Here is a 24268-nt window from a genome sequence, read left to right as displayed (position 1 = left end):
ATTAGTGCAGAGAGAAGTGCAATGAAAATGCCTAACCCTGGGCATCTGAATATCCTGGAAGGTCCTTTCTAAGGGATTACAAATTTCTGTTTAAATTAAGAAATACGTTGAAATTCATTTCAGGAATAGATACGGAACAAGTTATTTAAGAAAATATTGTAATTAATACTTAAGAAGTGGAAGAAACTCCACCATGGTTGATGTGAGTTTCAGAAGCACAGAGCATCAAATATAAGACTTGAGTATCCTGAATTCCCTGCACAGAAACAGCCTGGCTGTTGGCAAGGCCCATTCACCCCCTACATCCTGGCTTCTCACAGCAGCAGGAGACAGTGGGGGGATCACAAGGCAGAGTTTGTGTGCTGCAAAGATGAGGGATGGATCAGTTGCCTGGTTTCCAGCCCTGGTTTCCCAGGATTCACTGAAATAAGCTCAGTGGTACACAGGTGCTTCCCAGCAGCAGTAAGGTTTTCTGGAGCAGGTCCTGACAGAGTGTGCATGTTGAGTGGAACTGCAAGAGCTGCCTGCAGTCTTTCCTCTGACTGCTGGATTCATTCTCATAGCTAAATTAATTTTTACAGGCAACTGAAAACAAAAAAATCTTTTCATCTTTTACAAAGATCAGATGGGAAGAACTGCAGTGTCTTCCATAAAATTGAAAATGAATTATTTTTTTGAGTAATGTTTTTTTGTTCTAATGTATTTAGTTGTGCATTCTTTCATTACATGATCACCACTGATATCAGTAGCTGTTTGAGAAATAAACAGGAGTGAGATTTACATTTTTATCCTAAGTTAAAAATCAGCATGCAAAAGCCTACTATGAATATGTTTGGGCAAGTTTAACCCTACTTTTCTCAGTGGAAATATTCCAAAGTTGCACTTCATATTGGGGTTAGAATTGGCTGGTTACTTCTTGTGTAGTCCCATAATACATCTGTCATCCTATGCAATCCAGAAAAAGTCTTGATGCAGAAACACGTTTCTATTTATACATTCTAATCAATGAAACAGTGATGTCTGAGGTGAAATAAGCAGCTTAAAGTCAAGGCTGGTGGAAGCTAATACAAATCCCTGTAGTGAAATTAGGGATTTAATTTGCTATGGACTGATTTACAGGAGGGAAAATACTATCACCTATGCAGAGTTGGTAAGACACATAATGAATTTATGCTTATTGCTGTTAATGGATGTCCTGAAAACTGTGTGTCTTGCATCTGTCTCCTGCAGTCTAGCACATGATGTTGTTAGAGAGGGAATTTATTTGTTCAGGAGCAGATTAATCCCCTGCACCTCTTTGAGCAGCTGGGACAAATTTTTGGCAAGTCTCAGATAGAAGAGGAGCACCCTGGGCAGCAGGCTCTGTGAGCAGAGCATGGTGTGGGCACTGAGTCACAGGGTCACTGCAGCCACTGACCCTGCAGCTGAGGTCTGTGCCCCACTGGGTATCACCCTTGTTTCACTGAAATACTTTGGGATTTCCGTCCCCAGTTCCTCATGTTGCAGTGTAACATCACTGCAGTCTTGGATTCCTAGGGATGTAGGCTTTGTTTTTTTAAATTTGAAATATCCCCATGTTATTTCACAGAGCTCAGTGGTTGTCAGCCCGGACAGGTTCTCTGTGCCCAGTTTTCTGTTAACAGACTTCATAACCATCACTTGGGACCTGCCCTTCCTCTGCCTTTGAGGCTGTGGGTGCTGCTACCAGGTCTCACATGCCTGCTTGGTGATTTTGGAAACCTCAGGTGCTTCCTGTGCCCTCCCACTGCTGTGTTTCAGTCCTGGCTGTGTTTTCAAGGAGAGTGCAAGGACCTAGGTCTGATTAAGGGCACAGAAACAAATCTCAGTCCACTGCTGCTGGGCAGGTACAGCCTGCTGGAGTCCTCAAGTCTGTCCTTCAGGAAGCACTGGGGTCTAAATGCCATTTATTCCCGGTGCATAAGGAGCCAGATGCTTATCTTCCTGTGGCACATACCTGAGGCTTTTGTTCTCACTGAAGAAATTAATGCTGCTCCTGATAAGTGTGGCTCCCTCCTGTTGTGTGGCCGGTGCACCCCACCAGCCGGGGGGAGTCAGGGTCTGTGTTGATTCCCTGCCTCAGCTTTCCTGTTGAAACTGGATCATGAAGCTAGGAATGCAATGGAGGCTCCCACTAAGCAACTGAGCTTGAAATGCCTCCACTGCTGCCCTCTCAGAGGGACATGGAGAACTGCTGAGTCAGTTCTTTGCACATTTACCATTATTTTTAGGAGTCTGTAATTTCATTAATTTATCTGATAGAGGAGTTATGTTTTGGATTTACTTAGAATTTCTGTTGTTGTGGAGACATTTTGTTTCTATTTTATGAATCAGATAATTAGTCACTTTGAATTTCAAGCACAGACTGTTTGTATATGGTGTGTTTACAGTATTTTCAGCAGAGGATTGAGGCTGAGAACAGCTTCATGACCACATGCAATATGCAGTTCTTTCAGAAGGCAGTGTTTTTATATCAATAACCATCACATGTGCCTTGAAAACTGGTGTGTCAGTAAATATCTGTTCTTGTGGTAGGCCAGTGAAAAATCTGTGCTCACTTGTCTTGCTCTCTGTCACCTCACAGACCACTCATGGAGCTTACTTTGATCAGCAGTTGAAGTAGCTCCTTCTTTTCGAAGCTGTCACAAACAATGAAATATTCATTAACTATCTCTGATTATCTTGGATCATTTGCAGATCACATGATAGAAAAAGTTCTGAAATTGTGTGCAGTAAAGGCTGCATTGCACATCAGTATAGCAGCCTTTTTTTTACAGTGCACCAAGCTTCTGGTAGTGCCATGGGGAAAACTGTACTGCCTACAGCAGTGTGCACGTGCAGGGTATGGAAAGGACAATGTGTGTCTTGGGTAAATGCACCCAAGTGTCATCACCAGGTGGACAGGATGGCAATGTACTTATTCATCACACTGTCATCTGAAATGTTATGTAGCTAATTTTTTGTGTTTTGATGAGTCTTTTGTAAATTTGTAATGCAGTGAAGCTTCTGGGTCCTGGCATCCACAAATGACCAAGTCAATTACTGGTTCCCAAAACCTGGCTGTGACACCTGTCTATTTCTCCAGTATCTCTTCCAAAAACAACTCTGAACATTTTTTTTGCTTTATAGTGTCCGTGGTCAGGATGAGGAGCTCCTCTATGTTTAAATTAACATTTCAGGGTCTAAAGACAGAGGAAGTGGGTTTGGGTATAGAAAACATGTTTGTTTGTTTGTTTTTTAAATAAAATGTCTCTACACTTGCCCAGGTGAGAAAATGCAAGATTTCCTTTCAGAACTTGCACATTTTTCCTGCCTTTCCTGAACGCAGCCTGGGAACAATTTCAGTGTGGCTTGTTCTTGGGGAGGATTTGGTTTTTTAAGTGGTTGGCTCCTGCAAATGCCACAGTCTCCCTCAACTTGCTCCTTTCTGCACTAAGGTTTTTGGCTTATACTGGGTACTATATGCATTGGGATAACTTCTTTGGATAGCATTTCATTCATTTAAAAAAAACCCAAATGTATGCACACCAACAAAATACCCAGTAAAGATGTTTCTAGATGACAGCTACATTTCAGTTCCCAGATGTATACCATAACCCCAGAATGAAGTTCCTGATTTCACTTAGCTGAAGTGCTTCACCTCACCCTTTTATTGTGGAGAATATTCGACCACTATAGTTCATGATGCAAATGACACTGACCTGCAGTTTCTTTCTAGCCCTGTATTTTGGGGTGGGATTAGCAGTTTATCCCAAGTGTAGTCTGGAAGCATAACTCTTCTCTAATGGAATTGCATATTGGTAGCCCAGCACTGGAATCAGACACTGAATTCTAGGGCAGGAAAGGCAAGTGACCCTAGTGATAGGATGGCATGCAGGCAGCTGATTTGAGGATGCAGCCACTACCTTTCATGAATTAACTCTTGCAAATTTACCCTCGTGAATTTACTATCGGATTGTTTTTCTGTGTGCAGGCAAGATTTCCCTGTGTGCAGTGAAGGTACTTCTGTCTCACCATGTTAAGTGTCCTTCCAACTAATCAGATACCCATGCTGGGAATGAGATAAGATGTGATTTTGTTTTGACTGCCTCCAAGGTCAGAGCTGTTGTTTGCCTGGCTTCAAGCAGATTTGGTAGGCTGCTGATATCCGTGTCTGTCTTCTTTTGATGATAAGCCTCCTTTGTCTCTTGGAGGAAGGGGAGAATGGAGAGGCCAACTGCAAAGAAGCATGTGTGTTTTGCAAGGCACTACAGGTGAATTCTATGGATATCAGAGCAAAAAGCTGTGGAGCTGCCTGGAAGGTTGCTTGTGACCGAAGCTGCAGGCAGCACACAGTAGTTGTGCATTTTGAGCAGTGTTTCCCTGTTCCCACCTGTTAAACAGCCAGGCTCTCTGTGACAACTGCACATCCACATTGGACATGAGCAAGGGCCAAGGTGAGCTGTTGGCAAGGTATGCAGAGCTTCCTGGGGTGTTCTGGAGTTGTGGTAAGCTGTGCTGTGATGGTGATGGGAAGTGGTGGGAGCAGCCCATCTGCTGGACAGAGCCAAGTTCAGCTGGGGACCCTGGCAAGTGTGACAGCAGGCAGTCTGTTCCATGGCTGAGCTAGCACAGGTGACATGTGTCTGTGTCCTCTGCAGTGGTGTGGGTAGCAGTAAAAGGGCTCTCTTGTGCACACCTTAACTGAGCTGGGTGAGCACAGCCTGCTCCAGGATGGCTCTGAAGTGCTCTGCAGCAGTGTCGTGCTGTGACTTCTTTTTCAGTGCCTTTAGAGAGAGACCACAAGTCTGAAAGTCATCTGAGAATGACCATCTCCAAAGGTGTGGGGCTGGCTCTTCTTGCAGCAGTCTCTGAGGGAAACCTAGCAGCCACCAGCCTCTGACACAGCAGGTTTGGTGCCCAGCTCTTCCTGGGTTTTCCCCAGTTGTATGCTTAAATACTAATGGGAACTCAAGTGGTTCTGTTGCCATCTCTGAGAGCAGACATGCTGTCTGGGAGGTTCAGTTTTGTTTGGTAATGTCCCAGAGAAATTCAGTTTGCTTTGTAAACAAACCCTTGTTCAGAGGTTTTACTGAGGCGGCGTGCAGCTGCTTCCATAGACTTGATGCCTTATTTTAAAGCTTAGCAAAAGCAAATAAATGGATGTGTTGGTGAGACATGCCTGTGTTGCAGCTGCCCCACACCAGCAGGCAGCAGGGTGGAATATTTCATGCAGGCTTGTATGTATACTGAATTTGCTGAGTAAGTGGAGCTTCATGAGGCTAATGTGACCATAGCACATTGGGATGTGCAGTGGCAACGTGCTGGTGTGTAGGTGATAGCATTGTACCTTTTACAGTAAGGTGGCACATTATTTTTATATAAATTTTATATGTATTTTTATAATTGTAAATTGCCTTGATGAGTAGATCTCTTCCTGAGCTGGTGTGTTTTATGGAGCTGTAAGGGAAGTTTCTGTGCTGCTGTTGGGAGGGGATTACTGGAAGGAGATATTCCTCTCCAGTCTCAGGATGGTACCTCTCTCCACTCCCTCCTGATACAGTATGAATGGGCTGTGTGCATCTCTTGGTCCTTCTGTGAGACGTGGGTTTTCTCATGTCATGGGAGGATGAATGAAGCTGTTCCACAGGCGCTGCAGTTGGTTGTTAGATTTCAATATGCTTTCAGCCTGGGGAAAGTAATACACTAGCAAAGTTAAAGGAAGGGAATATTGCAAATGGTTGGGTTTATAGGATACCTGAGGTAAATGGAGCAAAGCCAATTTATTGTTGGCTGGCTGTTCCATATATATATCTGGAGAGTTGATCCAGAGTCATTCTGGAGTGGTTGGACAATCCCAGGTGCTTTAGATGTCTGGAGCCTAAACAAAGTGTCTAAGTCCTGCTGTCACCCACCCCTCCCTTAGCATTTCCAGATGTATGTCCTTGTCTAGTAAAGCCTTCTTGGAGCTGAAACTTGAATCCCCATTATCCCATTCCCAGAGGTCACTCCTGAGATCCTATCTTAGCACAAACACAGTCTTTTGTGGCCTCTCTCCACAGGTAATAATAACCTTGCATTTTATGAGTTACTTCTTCAGATCGGTGAGGTCAGGAGAATTAATCACATTTAAAAAAAAAAAAAGGCAGAAAAAAAAAAAGATGGCTATACCTTGTATGGTAAGAAGGCCTCTCTTCTAAGCATGGAAATATCATTCCCCATTTTAGCTAACAGTTTAAATTTTTCCTGGGGACTTGGGCTTCAGGGGCATCATTTGGTAGGAGACTTTTCTTTGTTTATGGCAATCTTTGCTTTGGGAGCCTCCAGTTTAGATGTCTGGATGGATGTGTCAGGGTTTCACCCCACAAACAGGGATCCGTTCCTACCCATCCATTCTTGTGCAGATAAACACCTTCATTTCATCACTGCATACTGGAGCAGAGCTGTTGGACGTGATACCAGAGTCCTGCTGAGAAGCAGTTACTGAAAGAATTAACCTTCCAGTGACCCAGCCTCTGTGGCAACAAATCTGTCTCCCAGACCTAGGAGTGTGGTGTATATTTTAGTACAGTCATGGAAGTTGCCCTAGAAGGTCAAGAGCAGAGATCTGTGAGCTTAGTTACATGGCTAAGCAAAATCTATTTTAGGGAGAAAAGCTATTAAACTGCAGAAATCTTATTAGCAGTCCTAAATGGTAGACTTTGCTATTCGTTTTTTGAATTGCAATCTTGGCATGTTTGAGTTCTTCAGATTTATTTGAGGCATTCTTCTGAGAATTGTGCCTACATGGTAGGAATGCATAGTGACATTTAGTTTAATAAATTGATTCATTACCTCTAGATTTGTTTACCACTCTAATTGTATCATTATATTTCCACTATCGTTTTGAATTAACTTACACTGTCCCCTCAGATCGTGCTGCCACTTTCATTTTCTCTTCCATGGGATGTTGTCTCCTTTATAATTATTTTATCAGCATTTAAATAGTGGTTTATGCCAGAATAATAAGCAGAGTAAGGCAGAAGCATTTGTCCCCATTTAGAGTATCTGAAGGTCAGGAAAATGATACAGCTTCCCCAGTATTCCTGAGTAAGTAGCAAAGAGCTCTGTGACTGTGGAAAACACATTTTGCTCTTCTGTCCTGTGCCTGATTATTGGAATATTCATGTGGCAATTCAGGCCTATAAAGCATAACTACTACAACAGCTGAGTGCTGGGGAAAAGGACAGCCTGGTCACTGGGGCACAGGACTGAATCTCTGAGCCCTTGGGACTGTGTTAATCCATTTGTTGATCTGTCAGTGTCCTCCCAGCTGGAACAGAAGTTATTTCTGTAAGTAGTCCAGGCCCCTAAGAAGGAAGGCTCATGGATTACTGCTGCCAGATGCCTTTCATGGCACTGATAGTTAATTCTTCATTAGAGGAGAAATCATCATGTTCTTTTATGTAAATGAAGTTTATTTACTCTGTGCATATCAGTTAGAGAACAGATGAATCTGAATGTCGAAAGGGCCATTTCCCATTCAGTCTCTATCCAAGGGCTAAAACCTGATTCACTGGGAGTGGTTCTGCATGAGAAGTGAGTCTAGCCAGAGGCTGTAAAGAGAGAAATCACAGCAGAAAATGCACTCACCTGCCACAGCAGGCTCAGGCAAGAGCTCCATCCTACAACAGGTGAGTGCAGCATTTCTCAGAGCCTGAGTAGCCTGAGTACAGGAATGACTTTTCCTGAAATGTTGTCCCTGAAGTGCCACATGGGTGTACCCAAGTGAGGCTTTGCTTGGCTCACTCAGGTGTGGCTTAGCAGCCTGGCCACAGTTAGCACAACTCTGATTATGGCCTGGTTCTCTTATTATGGACCCTGCTTCCTAGGTGGGGATTTTTAACCTGATTTGAGTTACTTCTTCCCTTAGTCATGTCACTTCTTTCTCCATCTGTGGGTACTGTACAGCTCCAGGTGGAGAGATATGGCTTTTTGTCTTTTTTAGCAGGCTGTCCTTTGGTCATTCAGCTCAGTTTTCATGCCATTCATTTCAAACAACTCTTTTCCGCTCAAAAAATTTCCCAGCTACTGGGCTGCCAAGCATAGGTTTCTCCCTTTCAGTGCTGTGTAGTCACAGAATAATTTACAATGCTGGACATTGGCTGATGTATTTAATATGTAAGGAACATGATGAGATTAACTGGATGTGACCATCTGTCAATCTGCAGAAATTAAGTTGTAGTAAGTTTTAGTCTCTTGCCCTGTTTAACTAGCCATAATCAACTTGAGGTTTTTCTTTTTGTAAGATTTTATTATGGAATAAAAGGTTCTCCTGTGAATTTTGTGCTTTCAACTTCAAAATGTGGTATATGTGATGGAAAGTGTATTCCTGTTCAGTTTGTGATCAGTAAGTGTTTTTACAGTAGAATAATCACAGGAGGCAACACAGAGAACAGAGTTCCAGGGAATTTGCTTAAATCCTTGAACATTCAAAGTGACTTTGTATCCAGTTTACTTTCTTGACAGTTTGGAAAGTGACAGGGGGAAGTATGTTTGCAAAGGATCACACAGATGTTTTGAAGAGGAATTCTTTGAAAGGAGGTGAAATTTGCAGTGCAGGCACCAACACATGGTTGGGTCTCATCTACGCGTCCTCTTTCAAGTCTTTGCTCTCCTTCATTTTCGTTCTGAAAACCTGAGCAGATGCTGGTACCTAGGAAAGCACTTCTGTATCCCGCAGCACTGGCTGAGCAGCCCTTCAGAGAAGGGTTTGATGAGACTGGTTGCACTCCATGTCTGTGTAGAAACAAGGAGACTCCCAATCCACAGCTATTCCTATAGACTGTTCTAAGGCTGCTCTATGCCTCTTGTTGCCTTTGGGCAAGATAGAATTAGAATTGGAATTCAGCTCTGTGTGATTGCATAAAACAGCAGCAAACTAAATGTCTCATTTTTGGAGGTTCTGTGGCACGTGGGAGAAGCGACTCCACTTGCAGTGTGATGGGGAACTTCTCTTTGCCTGGCAGCTGCTGGCTGTACCATAAAATACTTGAAGAAATAAAGTGCTGTGTCAGGCTTACCTGGGATTTCTGCTTGACTCTTGGGAGTGCAGCCATGCCTCTAGTGGGGCTGTGCCACCTAAAACCTCCCTGTTTTTAGGAAAGCCTCCCTCTCTGTCCATGCTAAGTCCCTGGGTACACTCCAGAGGGACTCAGCAGTTCAGCTGGGATAACCATCAGAGTCTGTGTTCCTGTCAGAGGACTTAATGTGAGAAACCTTACAAGAGCTGGCTCTCACCCAGACTTTGTGATAATCGCCAGTTCTAGCTGTGCCACTGATACTGAGAGTCTTTCTAAGATACCAGAGTCACCTTTCCAAAAAATCACTCAGGATTTGGCAACTTTCATGTACAACGTGATACGAGAGCCTACAGTTCTCTCTACATTTTGAATAGGTGATAAATCTTTGTGATGCATTTGGTAATCTCACTGGCAAATATTTCTCTCTTATTGACTTATATCTTAACATACTTTATTTTTTCTTCCTGTTCTTTTAAAATATCATCTGCCATATATGCTGTACGGTTTAGGGACAGTTGCTTGCTATGTCCATGCTCAGCACACTTAACAAAAAAATATTGCATACCCTCCATATGGAAATAACATCCTCAGTGAATGGTAACCTGTCAGTGAATCAATTACCTTTCTTTTGAATGTTTAAACTCAGTCTAAGCATAAGGCAGAATTTAAAAGAATCTGCCATAACTTGGCATTCTGCAGTTTTGTAGATTCTAACATAGCTAGAGAATCTTGTTAAACTTCAGTGAAATCCCTTGTCTAACTCCTGCCTAATATTAGCATGCTCCACTATTGTTCTGTGAGGAACCAGAAATTTGTAGCAGCTTCTGTAGAGTGGCCTCAGTTTACAGTGCACATGGTGGTTATGAATAATAAACTTTTCAAAGCAGAGCTGATGATAGTTAAATTCCTGTCTCCTGTTTTGTCAGTAGTAGGTATTTGTATGTCGTCATTAGGTCCTAAACTTCTGACTTCCCTCATGAGAGGGCAGTGATTACCTGGAGGACAGATGCTGCCTCTTCAGTATTAGCTAATGTCTGCTGAGTCTGTGGCTTTGTTGGTTAATGCATTGTTGTCGTCCAGATTGTCAGTGATGGATTTTTTTGTTGCCTTTCCCATGACTTTTCCAGACTTGGAATCCCTTCACTGATGCACAGAAATTTGCCAATAATTGTGTACCAAAATCAGAAATGCCAGCTGGTAACCTCTCAGGTTTGTCATGCAGTCATGACTTTACTGTAAGAAGTCCTTGCTTCTTTCCTACCAGAAAAATCAAGCATCTTGAATAACTTTTTCTGCTTAATTGCAGATTACTTCATAGATTTACTGATATTTCTTAACAAGTAAACGATTTGTAGGTACCCACTGTATAATGTCCTTTAAAAAAGAATACTTTGAAGTACACTGGGTTTCTCTTTGCAAGCACTTTCTGATAGTGCACTCTGCCAGAATCACTCTGCCAAGTGATTTTTGTGTGAAAAAAACATTCCGTGGTATATGGGCTCCAGCTGCCAAGTCAAAGGTATAGACCTGCCCAGATTAGTAGTAAATTCACTCTGGGGTCATTCTGCCCTCATTAATGAGAGGGGAAATGCAGACCATGTTATGGACATGTCTGTGTCATAAATATAGCAGAGCAAGGCTGAAATGAGGTTTCTGTTCATCCTGCTCTATTGCACAGTATGGAGATGTACAGAACACTGAACTCTGTTTGTGCTTTGCAGGTAACGTGTTTGATGGCTCTTTCCACATGAAAGCTGTGCTTGAATCTTGACATTTCAGAGACTGAAATGTCTAAAGGACTGGAGAGTTGAGCTGATAATTCATTAAGCGGCACACTTTTGTTTGAGTCAATATTGAATTGATATCCCAAAATAGTGCTAAGAGGCACAGTGTTTCTGGAGGTGGCTGATTTTAGATGAGCTGTGGAACAAATGTCCTGAACAGATGACTAAAATCTCTTGCTACTTCAGATATGCAAGGTTGTCTTATGCTGAGACCTAGCACTCCATTAGGTAATTGTTTTTGGCATATGTCAATTAACCCACATGCTTTATTGAATAACTTATTCTTGATTTATTTACTGAACTGCTAAATTATGAATTTGCATTATTAAATAAGTGATGCTTCAATTAAATTACACGTATACATAATATATACTTGCTCATTTAGGACATTTGCATCCTTTTGCTTTTGTATCTGTGCCACAAAGAGCTGTTATTTTTATCTGTGATCAAATTTGAATGAGCTAAAAGGACTGGCTGCTCTCGGGGAAAATGAAGTGTTTCTGTGTTTGGGTCTAACTCACTGCAGACTGGAAAGCACCATGTCCAGAAGCAGGGAGGAGTATGGTCAGTTCCTGATGGAGAAAGGAAACTGTTTTTCTTGGAAGCTTCTGGAAAGACATTATCTTTTCTGTCTGTTTGTAAAATAATTGTCTGTAAAATTCGAAGGCTTGCATTGTTTTTCTGTGTTTGGGGCAGATCTCTCTACTTGTGAGTAGGCCACTGTATGAAACAGAATTTTAAAGAGTGTCTCAAGTTATGGCTTAGCCACAATTCACTGTCCTGGGATACTGGATGTCTATCTCCTGATGGAAGTTCTTTTGGCTGAGCTCTCTGAAGAAATACCACATACATTTAGATGTTTTGTACTGAGTTAATTCCCCACCTTGTGTTGTGCACACAAGAGCATGTTTAGACTGATAAAAAAGCATCTCTATTTTTACCTGCTGAAGGCTCAGGACATTCCATATTCATGAGGAACAGAGAGCTTAATGAATGGATGCTGAGAGCTGGAGAGCTTAATGAGTAAATGCTGAGAGCTGAAGTGAGCATGTGCTTTGAATGTTGTTCTTGTTAGTCTCTGCGGACCACCTTGCTCTAACATCCTGACGTGCTGGCTTTGCAGCCTGAAGTTCACAAGCCAGTGTGTATACAGGTAGGTCCTGCCAGTCCCTGGGTGAATTTACACTTGAGGACTTCCATTCAGGTATTGATCCTTCCTTTCTTAAAATCATCAGAAGTTTTAATTTCCTGCTAGATCAAATGCCATACAAATATGTGCTGTGGACCTGACCTTTCAGAAAAATCCATTTCAGGTTGAGTGTTTGCACTTCAGTGCAATTCATGATGAGAGGCTGAAGAGCAAAGAAAGAATTCAGTACTGCAGGGCAGTCATTTCCCCAGCAGCAAAAGCTCCTTGTTTTTCCAAAAACAGAGTCCTAACAGTCAAATTCTTTTAAAGCATTTTTTACATGTTTGACTATGACTACAGCAAATGCATGGGGTTTTCCCCCTCTTTCCTTAGAAGCATAGATATGTTTGCAGAGACTTCCCCTAAAATCAGCTTGGAGATCAGCCACATTTCAAATAACATAATGGTCATTTTGGTGTCCAACTTGAGATTCTTCAAAGAAGGTTCTTACTCTCAAATGACGGAAATTTATCTTCAAGATGAGGCATGTAGGGCAGAGAAAATAAGTTGCTGTAGTAATTTGAATTTATGCTTTTCTCTTAGAATAAATTAGTTACAACAGGTAACAGTGAAGTCATCCACAAGTTCTTGCACTACCAGTGATGTTTGACATTATGTGACCCTCAAACTCCTCCCTTCACAGGTCATTGAAAAACTCATGTTCTTCTTTCTTTGCTGTTTATTCTAGGAGGTCCCAAACAAGTCCTGCTGTCTGATAGGAACAAAGCTGTTGTTCAGAAAGCAAATCTGTCTTGTCTCTGTCCCCAGGAAACAAACCCTGACAATTTGATATCTTTTGTGTGTACAAGTTTTAACTAGAAAAGCCACAGTAGGTTTTTAATAGTTTGTGGCACTAGGCAAAACTCTGCTTTATTTTTACTTTCTTTAACTCAAAATTTCAGAGGAAAGCTCTCTGTTGTTGAAGTTTTGGAAGTAGGTCACTGTAACAGCATTGTACATTTATACAGACAAATGTGGCATGCAATGTTTTTTTTTTTCTGTAACTGAATCAATATTTTACATGTCTCAAGTCCTAGTAGTAATGGATATAGAGGAGTGGATTTCTTATGGCAAATCTCTTGGCTTTTGTTTATTTATTCTTTTCCCATCTTTCTATCAAAAAAAAAAAAAAAAAGCCCACATGAAATTCCGTTGCAAGAGGCAATGTGTGCTCAGGGGCTGGTAAAGTGCAGAGCTGTGATGGGGTCCACACAGATTGATGGACTTGTATTAAAACCTGTAAACAAACTGTTCTGTATGGTGTGGTGTGCCTTAAGCAAGAAGAGAGATGAGATTTTTTTCAAGTGAGAATGGCACTGGGCAAGGGCAAGATACAGAAGTGAACTGTGTTGTCACCAACATCTTAGAGCCAGGGAAGGGTAGGGTGAACAGGCTCCATAAAATAAAATAGGTACCACTTGGCATCTGTGGCTGAGGTTGAGGTGGAGGATTGTGAAATCTGTTTGAAGCATAGCAGAAGTTCAAATTAGGAATAAAGGAAGGGCAGCAAAAATGGGGGTGGGGAAGAATGAGACATGCCTGAAAAGATTAAAGGGCTCTGAAAAAATTGGAACTCTAATATTGTGAGGAATGATTTGAATTCATGTCTCTTTTCCTCATTAATGATCTCTTTCTCACACAGTTATAACTGCTGATGAGCAAGCATCACAGTTCTTTGCTCAGGTATTTAAGCAATAATTACAGCTATGCAAACACAAAATGCTTAAATATGGCACTGCTTTTATGCTTTTATTGTGCAAAACACTGAATTTACTCTTACAGACTGATGGTGCTGCCGTTGTAGCCCTGCAGCACATGAGAGACCTACCTGTACAGAGTGTTCATTGTGTTATACATAAGGAATTCATTTCCTGAGCCTGATTTCAGATATCTGACAGCAGCTGGTTCAGTGCTTCATGAAAACAGCTCATTCTGTTGAAAAAGCCCTGCTGTCTTCCAGGCATTCTGCAAGTGGGGAAATTGTGCTGGAGCACAATGCCCACCAGGGAATGTACTTGTGTTAGCAATCTTTTGCCACTTAGCACTTAAATTAGGCTTCAGCTTTTATGCTGAAAAGCTAATATGCCCCCTTCAAAAAAATACACCCATACTTTAGAACACTGCTGTTGCAGATTATTAATGCAAAAGATTGGCTGGATACGAGCAAGAGAAAATTATATTTGTACTGAAGTATTTAAAAAGCAGTATCCTCATTACTGACTTGTTCACAGTTACTTGATTCCCTTTCTAGGAAAATGTGTTAATTCTTTGTGAAGAGAGAAATTTAATAGGGCACCAGATGTGGTTTGCTAGTAAAAAATGGTGATTTTGATCTGTATTACAAAGCTGAGATTTCTCAGTGGTGGTGGCATCAGTCAGTTACAACACAAGTGCTTCTCCAGCCACATCTTTGTCCTTTAGATGACTAAGCAACCTTGAGCCAAACAATTACAGCAGATAGAACAGAGCAGTCCTGGGAAATTGTAATTGAAATTTGTTTGTAGTTTGTAGATCTCCCTCAACCCAATCTATTACCTGTCATCAAGGCTTTAGAGGTAATGCAACTGTGTAGTGTTTTTCTGATGACATGAGTTTTTGCATGATTGTTAAGAACTTGGTTGTCCAGACTTTCTTTTTTGTAGTAAAAATAAGAGGGCAGTGACTTGAACTTAGGCTATGTACTTCTTTCTGCATTCTCAGATGAACTGAGAGGGAAGGCTGTAAATTCTTGGTCAAGTTTTACACAGTGTGGAAGAACAGGACCAATTACTAGGCATATACAGAATAAATAAGCTTTCTAGAATTCTAAATAAACAAACAGAAAAACTCCCAAACACAGAGAGAGCAAATTTCAAGTAGCTTTGTCTCTTTTGGTTTTTAAATTGGTCTTTTGAAATGCAGCAGTTGCTCAGCGTTCAACACAGATTGTCATTTGCTATGAAGAAAAGTTCTCAATGGATCCTGGATCCAAGAAGACATTAAAATCTCATTAAAATACAATTGCATTCTGCAGCTCCTTCTTTTGTTTTTGCTCAGCTTATGCTTCAACCAAGCTTTTTGCATTTAGGTTTTTTCCAGTGTCCCAGCTGGGATGAACATAAAACATTTTAGTGTTTAAACTCATCTACCAGTTCAATGGCAGTTTGAAGGATAAATTGTCAGCTCAATGCAGGAACCCAAATCATCCTTGAAAGAAGTCATGTGTGATTTTCATCACACTCAAGGTGCACAGGGTTCATGAACAGAAGGAGTGGCCAGCAGAATAGCTCTTCCATTTAATTAAAGTTTAACAGCTATGATGGAGAGTTCCTTGTCTCACTTGAGGATGGATGGATCCCATAATTTCCACCTTTGGTATATGGAAGACAAATGTGTGGATTTGAACTGTAGCACATCAGTGTGTCAGGTCAGACCTGTGCTTAAAGAAGCAGTGCTGTTCACTATTAAGGTTGGGTTACCAAAATGTTTTGGGTTTTGGTTTTTTTTTGGTCTTTTTTGTTTGTTTGTTTGTTTGGGTTTTTTTATGTGTGTTTTTGTTTGTCTTGGTGTTTTTTTTTTTTTTTTGTTTGTTTTTTTTTTGTTTTTTTTTGTTTGTTTTTTTTTAATAAACAAGGAGCTTCATTAGGAAAAAAAGGAGAATAAGGTTGTTCATTTTGTTCTCCAATATTCTGCCTCCACAATTTGCTGAGATGAATTCTGCTTCAGATTAAAATGCCTGAATACAAATGCCTTAAAATGAAAGTTAATGAAGTAAATCCAGGTGGGTTTTTCTAGAGACATAGATTAAGTATGTCAGTTAGTGTACAGTTCATTTGCAGCAAAGGGGAAAATTTAGGAACACAAAGTGTAGTGGAAGAGCCGTGAATTTTATCATGATTACTGGTGTTTTGCTTGTGAAGAAATGCTAACTGGAGTCCTGATCAGGAATTGTAAGTCACACAGTCTTCCCATCCACCTGAACAGAGAAGAGTGTGCTGAGAGGTGGTGAGTAGCCAGAAGTTTCTGTTTGAATACCATATGGAGGTGCATTTAGTGTAGTCATCTGAAACATCAGAAGACTAAAATCTTAGCATTTTCCTGAGGAGACAAATATAAAGCATCCAAGCAGGAGGATGTTTCTAGAGAAAACACAGTGAGTTCTCTTGTAAGGCCAGTCTGCCTTTCATATTCATTCAGTTCCCAAGCTGAAGAGAGAAAGGGTTTCAGAAACTGTGGCTAAGAGAAATGCACAAGGGAGTAGAAAACTGTTTCACTTTGAAATTGGTCCCCAATTTTATTTTACTTTTTTTGTTTAGAATGTGAATATTCTTGTGAGGTTGGCCATGACATTCTCAGCTCAGAAAAAAATCGGATTAATCCTAGTTTTTTGATGTTCCTCCTGGGAGAAAATTCTCTCATAAACAATTGGTATGAATTTAATCCTTTCACATTCCATTCTCAAGAAATGCTGGAACCACTGTTCACAGGAAATCCAAGATCCTTTTAAAAGGACAAAGGCAGTACCTCGTGCAGAGTTCAGCCCGGGTACATCCAGGTAAAGGAAAGGTGTTGGCTTAGACAGGAAGGGTCTACAAAGCAGTAAAAACACCTCTCAGGACTGGATGCCAGAATGTGTGTGCCTTGTCCTTTAATGGATGGGCTGTAAGGAGCTGCAGAGCTGTTGAGCCTTCAGGAAACTCTCCCCTTAAATGCAGTCCCTGCTCCCAGTGCCTCTCCAAGTGGGAGCTGTGGTGCTGCATCGCCAGCACAGCCTGGTCCCTCTCTTTTCCCCTGCAGAGTGGATCCCTGCAGGAACTGGCCTCTTTGCATTTTAATTGTAGGGGTTTTTTTGTTTTGTTTTTTGGATGTTTTGTTTTGTTTTGTTTTGTTTTTTTTCCTGGATGCTGGCAAGAGTTCTTAAAATCTCTTGCAGGTACTGGGGGTACCAGCAGCATCACTCTGTGGGTCAGCGAGCCCCTGAGCAGCAGGACAGAGCGCTGGGTACCCGTATGGGTGTTATGGATAGATCCCTTTAATGAATAAGAGTTCAGTCCTGCTGCTGCCAAGGAAATAAAGCGGATTAGGGTCTGGTTAGGGCCACAGGAGTAACATTATGTGATGGTACACTGTCATTCTGAGACTCCAAACAGTGTAGATCCAATTACTTCTGGCTGTTTCCAGAGGCTGGAATGTACGGGGTATACACATCAGTGGTGCAAACAGCAGCTTTTCATCTCAGACATGTCAGAGTCGGCTTCTTTGGTCAGGTGGTCTGGGTTCTGCTCCTTCCAGCTCCTGTGGCACCTACAAAGTAACAAAGGGAAAAAGATAGGGAAAAAGTGGAGTTCAGATTCCAGCCCCTTGAGTTGGCTCTTCACATCCAGGCCACATCACACAGGCTCAGGCATTTTTTGGACTGCAAATGCAGGCATGGAAATTCGAGAAGGCATAATCTGAAGCTAGAAAACAATAGAGGTAAAATAGGGTGTGGTTTGCACATGGAAAAGAGTATGGATTCACATCTGCAATGTGACTTCATGCTGAGCACCATTTTCAAGTTGCTGTTCTTCATGCTGGTATCTGTGGTATGAATAGATGTCTGATTTTTGGAGATTGTGATCTCCTCATGCTTCATTCTAATCATAACAAAAATATTAAAAGGAAAAAAAGAGTGGAAGTGGATATTCCAAACAATGTCTTTCACAAGTGTCCTGCAGACCTGCTGAAGATTCAAAAAGGTCCTAATTCTATTTTTGTTTTTCTGATATTTCTTATCTGAGATTACGTCTTTTCCAAATAATGGTAATTTCTTCTTGTCTCATCTTGTAAGTTTTGCATTTAAAATTTAGTCTTACTAAAAATTAATATTTGCAATAAGACACAAATCGAAGTGCTATTGTGTCCCAAAAAAATCTTTTAATGAGGCCTTAGTTAATGAATAATATCTACATTAACACAGAAGTAGGAGAACCCTGCAAGATCCAATATTGTGTGTGAAAGAAATGGATGTGAATTACAAAGTACATCCAAAATTGCTATAAAATGATGAAGCTCTTTCTGTTAGGAAAGCTTCACTTTCTCATAACAAGGTAGTGTAACCAAACATTATGCTTTCCTTCTCTGCAAAATCAGGCTGATTTTGTGTTGGCTCAGTGGGTGTGTGGGTGTTTACGTGAGCTAAAGTACTGCTCTGGAATTCACACTGTAAATAAGCTAGCTAGACTTCTGGGATTAATCCACTCTATCTGGAGAACACCCTCCAATTTGTCATAACATGATACCTTGGTAAATACTACATCATCTGCTAAGCAAGTATTACATAATCGGTTGAATTTAAATATGCAGGCTATTAAAAGAATATGGATCAATCTGGCAGCACCTGAGAGGACCATCACGTGTCATAGTTTTTGTGGTCTCTTCAGTGAAAAAACCACATCGCCACTTTTTTTTTTTATTGCTGGATCTGATATATATTATGTCTATGCATGATTTTTGGGATTTTTTTTGTGTGGCACCTTGCAAGATCCTAGTCCACTGAAATGAAAAGGAGCTACAGTGCTATATGATAAGATGAATAATTTTTCCAGGTTTTATAAGCCACAGAAAGGATTCAATTGTGGTGCATTATTTTTCTCTGTGCTGTAATTATTACCATTATATTTAATAGCTGAAAGAATATATTGAGGTTTTATGCTTCTATCCTTATTTTTTGGTATTTTTAGAGTGAGAACTCTAGATGATGTGTAAAATAGGCCTGTTGAAGTAAACTGAAGATAGTATCATATCTCCTTTTTGTCCTTGAATGAGAAATCGGTCCTTTTTCTGGTCAAAATGGATATGTAAAAGGTAAAAATGGGGAGCAAGTTGCCAGGGTCTGACTGTGTGTTTTCTGCAGGGCAGGGTTGATGTGGAGTGTTAAGGTCTGGGATTCTGATGCTTCCCTGTCCCCTTACCCTCATTCTCTGTGGTAAAAAGGATGGAACATAGCATGGAAGTAAGACCTATGTTTTGTACTGACCTTGGGCTAGTCACTGAAAAGATTTTTAAAAAAATTAATCTTGATATTTCTCTAGTATAGACACTTAACATAGGTTCATCCTTACTATATCTTAGAAAAAAAAAAAAAAAAGCAGTGTTCTTTAGACTTTTAAACTGTGGTATGGTCTAAAATGTACTGTAGTTCAGGTTGTTGTATTGTTTGTTTTGATGCCTTTTTGGGGAGCATAGGGCGTATGAATGGCTGTGTTTTGGCTGTAGAAAACCAGAACCTCTGTTTACCTCCAAGTTAAAATTTAAGTTTTGAATAATGATGCAATCCTTAAGAATAAATTTTCAGTGGAATCTGCCAATATCTGGCTTTTGCATTCATCATGTTTCAGTTAAGTCCCTTTTACAGTTGTGTGTCCTAGTTCTGTAAAGCGTGGTGTGCAGGAGTAGATTAATACAGAATACTTGGGCCAGGATTTTCTAGTCCTTAAGAAATTTCTCCTTAAAATCCCAGCTGTTTGAACGCCCAGCACTAAGCATGGCACTCTCCCAGGAGCAGTATTCCTGCTGTAATGAGCAGAGATATTTACTTTAGATATCACTAGGATAAAAAATGGGAATGTAAGAAGCTGGAAAGATGTGAATACAGGACTGACAGGATTTCTAGGTGCACTGCATGTGTGTGAAGGACTTGTGTATGCCCTTGGCTCAGTGAAAGGGCATTAAAATGCCACTCTTTTTCTGGAAGGGTTTGGCATTCTGCAGTGCTGGAAAGGTGGTTTGAATCCCCAGTGCCCTCACACTAACATGGTACCTTTTAGAATGGAGATTAAACAGTACTACAAGTCTGAAAACATGGAGCTGTGGCAAGCCAAGTTCTGGTTTTGACCTTCTTAGTGTGGGCCCATTCTTTAAAGAAAGGATAAAAAGGCAGTGTGCTCCCTTTTAATCTAATCCTCATCAGACCCATCCAAGGCAGCGGGTTGTACCGTGTCGTCTGCCTTCTCCTTAGGGAGTCACAGCAGCACTTGGGTGTATCAAGTGTTATTGCCCTGAATCTGGCACAGTGTGTTCCTGAAAATAAGAATGGAGTCATCCCCACTTGTTCAAAGCACCCTTATCAGTCTCTGCATTTATTCTCTCCATCGTGGTACAGTAACTGCTGCAAAATTTCCAGTGCGTGTATCAAGTTACAGATTAGTGCAGGCCCCTGTGGTTCTTGGAACAGCATGGGGCTGTTTTTGTTTACTGATGACATTTATCCTCTCATTTCCTTTTGGAAGCATGACAGCTTCTCAGTATCTCATGGTGAATGTACTTACAGGACCTTCTTTTCATGCCATGTCTGTCAGCAAGCACTGCACTGCACAGTATCCATGACTGCGTGCTATGGAGCCGCTGCTGGTGCTTCCAGCAGCCACACTGGCAGGACCTTGGCTGGGCACGGAAGCAAAAGGGTTCCTAAGTGCAATTATCTTGTCTTGCAGGAGGAGACCGAGAGCGGATGACAGCTAATCATGAGACCTACCTACTCATGGCGAGCACGCAGAATGACATGGAGGACTGGGTGAAATCCATCCGCAGGGTGATATGGGCACCGTTTGGAGGAGGTGAGTCACAGGGGGAGCATGCAGTGCTCACAGATGCACAAAGACTCACAGGGCTTCTTCCATTATCTCTGAGTCGCAGCCAGAGCTTTGAAGTAAAGAGGAGAATGGGCTACATCTTTCCAGAAAAGTGGAGTAAACATGTGTCCATGCAGAGGGCTCAGTTAAAAGACTTTGAACTGTCTGGAACCACTTCCCTTGATGAGGGTAGCACATGATAGTGTGAGGGGAAGTTTTGAAGATTGGTCTTGTATGAAATTGGCTTTCCTGCAGGGAGAGGCAGGGTAATTCCTTTGGTCACCAGCTGAAAAACCATCCATGGTGTTTCTTAAATGCCTGTTGGAAAAGCTGTCAGCAGTTCTCTGGCCAGTGACAGCTAAGAGCAGTAATAGTATTATATAAAGCTGTGCCTCAGAATATTAGCACTAACAGTGTGGGAATTTGATTGGCATCTCCAATGATTTCAGTAGTACTGGACCAAAATTTATCGTAGGGACTGTAGTTATCTTTTTAAAAAGCTCTCTTATGTTGAATGGGCTGCAAATTATTGTATTAATTTTCATCATTACTATTCTGGTGATAATCTGTATTATAATACAAGTATGATTGATACACTTGCACAAAATGTATGTATGTTAATCAGTCTGTTCCTTGGAGCTCTCAAATCTCTGAGGACAGAAATATTTTCCTACAGTGGAAGACCATTTGTATTGCAGCAAATGATTTTTCTTGTCTGCAGGTTGCTGGAAAAAAGTCAGGAGGGCAGGATTGTCTGTGCTGTTTCACAATCAAGAAGTGCAGCTATCACTGAAAACTCTTATTGCTGATTTCTTTCTCTTAACTGCTGGGTAGAACGCAGGAGGGAGGAGGGAGACACTAATGAAAGTTTTAAAGAAAACTTTACTTGTAAGCCACTCATCTTCCTTTGTACTTTATTCAGGTCACACAGTGTTTAGGAGAGGACTTTGGCCTCACTGGTGGGCTGCACTGAGGGACTTGGCCAGCTAGGGCCTGCCTGGCATCTCTGAAACATGACTGGCTTCTCCTTGGCTTCTCCTGGGAAAATGTGCCTTGAAAAGATGGTGCAAAGCAGTCATGTCACTGGCATGTGGCCCTTTATGTTAAATAAGATGGCACAATCCTGAATCTGGGACTGTAGGTCTTAGAGTGCTTAAAAAAAAAAGAAAACAACATACCAAAAACCCCAAAACTCACAAAGTGAAAGGTTTATCTTAAAAGGCATGAACTGCTACAGGTATGTGGACTTGGTTTGGGAAAGGGAAGGTATGAGTAGCACAGTCTTCTGTAATTAGGTAAGAAACCTGGTTTTTATATAGCACAAAGATTACCCATCGCCTGCTTTCTCTGCAGAAAGTAGGCCTTGTGTTGAGCTCCTCAGCGTTCTCCTACTCCAGTCCACTAGCAGCATGAGCTGTTGTGGCAGTAATAAATTTGGAGGCTTAGCAGAAGTGGGTTTTTCAGAGAGTATCTTTGTGGATTTTTGCGCTTGGCTTCCTGCACCACAGTATCTTTCTGTGGCAGATAATAAGGAAAGGCAGCCTTGCTGTTCCTCTGCAAGAGGAGGTGTCTCCACATGTCACAGGCAGGGAGCTGTGATTAGGTGAAACTAAATTCTAGCCCAAGTCAATGAACAGGGCTACAAATAGAAACCAAATCTCTCAAGTCCTGACCCTGTGCTTTCTTCACCAGCTCCTCATTTGCTTTTATAGGGCAAGAGCTATTTGTGATTTGCAGCTGGGAATCCTTCCAGCCACCAGGAAAATTCTCAGGACACCATCATTGTTGCAGGAATGTTTAATGCCAGTTACTGAGGGAAGCACCTCGCTGAGGATTTTGTTGCTGATTTGCATAAAACTAGAGGGGTGCAATCTTTACATTACCTTTCCAATTAATTTGCAGTTAAACACTTCCAAGTATGTTCTTATTTTTAATTTTGGGTTTCTTGAGCAAGTATACTGATTCAGCGTTGTTTGTTGTTTGTATTGGGAAGCAAACAGTTAACTCCCTGGAAAACGCAAAAATAGCTGGAACATAATTTAGTGTGTAGTGTTCATGGAGAAGGTTTGACTGTGATAACAAGGCAAAGGCAGTATCCTGGGATGTGTCACCGTTAAGAATTGAGTTTCCAACATGTCCTCCATTTTATTCACTACTTGATAGTCAGAGCTATCTTAACAAGTATAAATAAATCCTGTTAACTGTTCTGTAATTATGAATGACCAGACACACTCATATTTTTATTATCCTTGCTATGTGGATGTTGCTACAGCTGCTGCAGCAGTCTGGCTCTTCTTAAGACAGGCACTTCTGACTTAAGATGTCTTAAGAGCTTGCCTTTATGATCGCTAGCTGCTGAAGTTAAAAATGGTTTTACATATTATAAAAGATACAGGAAAGTTGCAATCATATGATGACGACTAGCCAGTAACAAGTAATTACTTGCAACCCAAAATTTTTTCAGACAGCTAATTAATCAAAACACTCATTTTATAGCAGCTTCCTGAATTTCAGTCCTTAATGGTAAACCACAATAGCCTGGTGTCACACAAGTCAAGTGCCACTTTGAGTAACATGTGAATTTCTGGTTCTTTTAAGCATTGTAAGTAAGCTCTGTGTGTGTGCAGCGGATGTGTACAAGCCTTGCTGAGCCACTAATATTTAAAGTTTGTCTGGCAGCAGGAGAAGACTCCTGGTACCAGAGCGAGGAGCTCTGTAAATAATTAACCTTATCATTAAATTGTTATTTGTTAACCTCTGCTGGAAGGAGAAGGTGGGAGGGGGGCAGGTGGGAATCTGCTAAGCTCATCAAAAACAGGTTGTTTTTTGCACCAGAAGAATAAGGTGACTGTGGAAAGAAAAATCTGAAAGGGAAAAGAAATGTAAATGAGGCAGGGCATGTAATGCCTGTTTGCACATGAAATTCCCTTCCTGATTAGATTAAAAAGGCAATTTTTTTACAGAGCCTGCAAGTAAGCGGGGAGGGAGGAGGCGAGAAGAAGGAGCATGAGCATTTTAGCAGGGGTATAGTGTAAGGTCTGGCACCTCCTGCAGGAGCCAGGCACAGCCTGTTCGCTTTCCCAGCCGCCGCACATGACAGGCACAGCCTGAAGTCAACTCAAAGTCACCCGAGGAGACACAAACCTGCGCTGCGGCTGCCGCGTCCCGCCCGCACCTGCTGCACGCAGCCGGGAGCAGCACAGCCCTGCTGCCATCCCCCGCTGCAGGCACGGATTCCTCGGCAGCTCCCGGGATCCTGCCGCCAAGGATGCGCCGCTGCCGCATCTGACGCGCCTCTCCCGGGAGAGCTCCTGGTAGTTGGAAGGCAATAAAACAAGCGAGAAGCCCGTGAGAGCATCACACCAGAAGCTGGCCGTATAAAAGGACTTTGGAGAGGAATCTGGTATGGACAAAGAGGCTTTCGGGCGAAGGGACTGTTATTTTTGCTTCTCGGTTGCAGAAATAAAGGGTGCCAGCGAGGAGTGTTGTATCCTGAAGGATTGTTCCGTGGCCTTTTTGGTATTGTTCTTCTCTTTCCCCTTGCACACCGCACAGTGCTGAGCTTTTGCTGTGGAATTAGTGTCTCTGCCACTCAGCCTCCTGTTCCAGCCGGGAAGAAGAGGTCTTTCTCCTGTCCTTCTATGC

General features: G+C 41.7%; 1 protein-coding gene across 6 annotated transcripts in view; it reads left to right on the top strand.

Moving 5' to 3' along the window:
- ARHGAP24 (Rho GTPase activating protein 24) overlaps positions 1-24268 on the top strand; it is a 182817-nt gene that overhangs the window by 132387 nt on the left and 26162 nt on the right. For all 6 annotated transcript variants that reach the window (XM_041489217.1, XM_041489218.1, XM_041489222.1 and 3 more), the window contains one exon: positions 20486-20608. In XM_041489217.1, the coding sequence (XP_041345151.1) occupies positions 20486-20608 (123 nt within the window). The remainder of the gene's footprint in view (positions 1-20485; positions 20609-24268) is intronic.

This window comes from Pyrgilauda ruficollis, unplaced genomic scaffold, assembly GCF_017590135.1.
Source record: "Pyrgilauda ruficollis isolate IOZ18807 unplaced genomic scaffold, ASM1759013v1 scaffold91, whole genome shotgun sequence".
NCBI classification, from domain to species: domain Eukaryota; kingdom Metazoa; phylum Chordata; class Aves; order Passeriformes; family Passeridae; genus Pyrgilauda; species Pyrgilauda ruficollis.
This window is presented reverse-complemented; position numbering and strand designations above follow the sequence as displayed.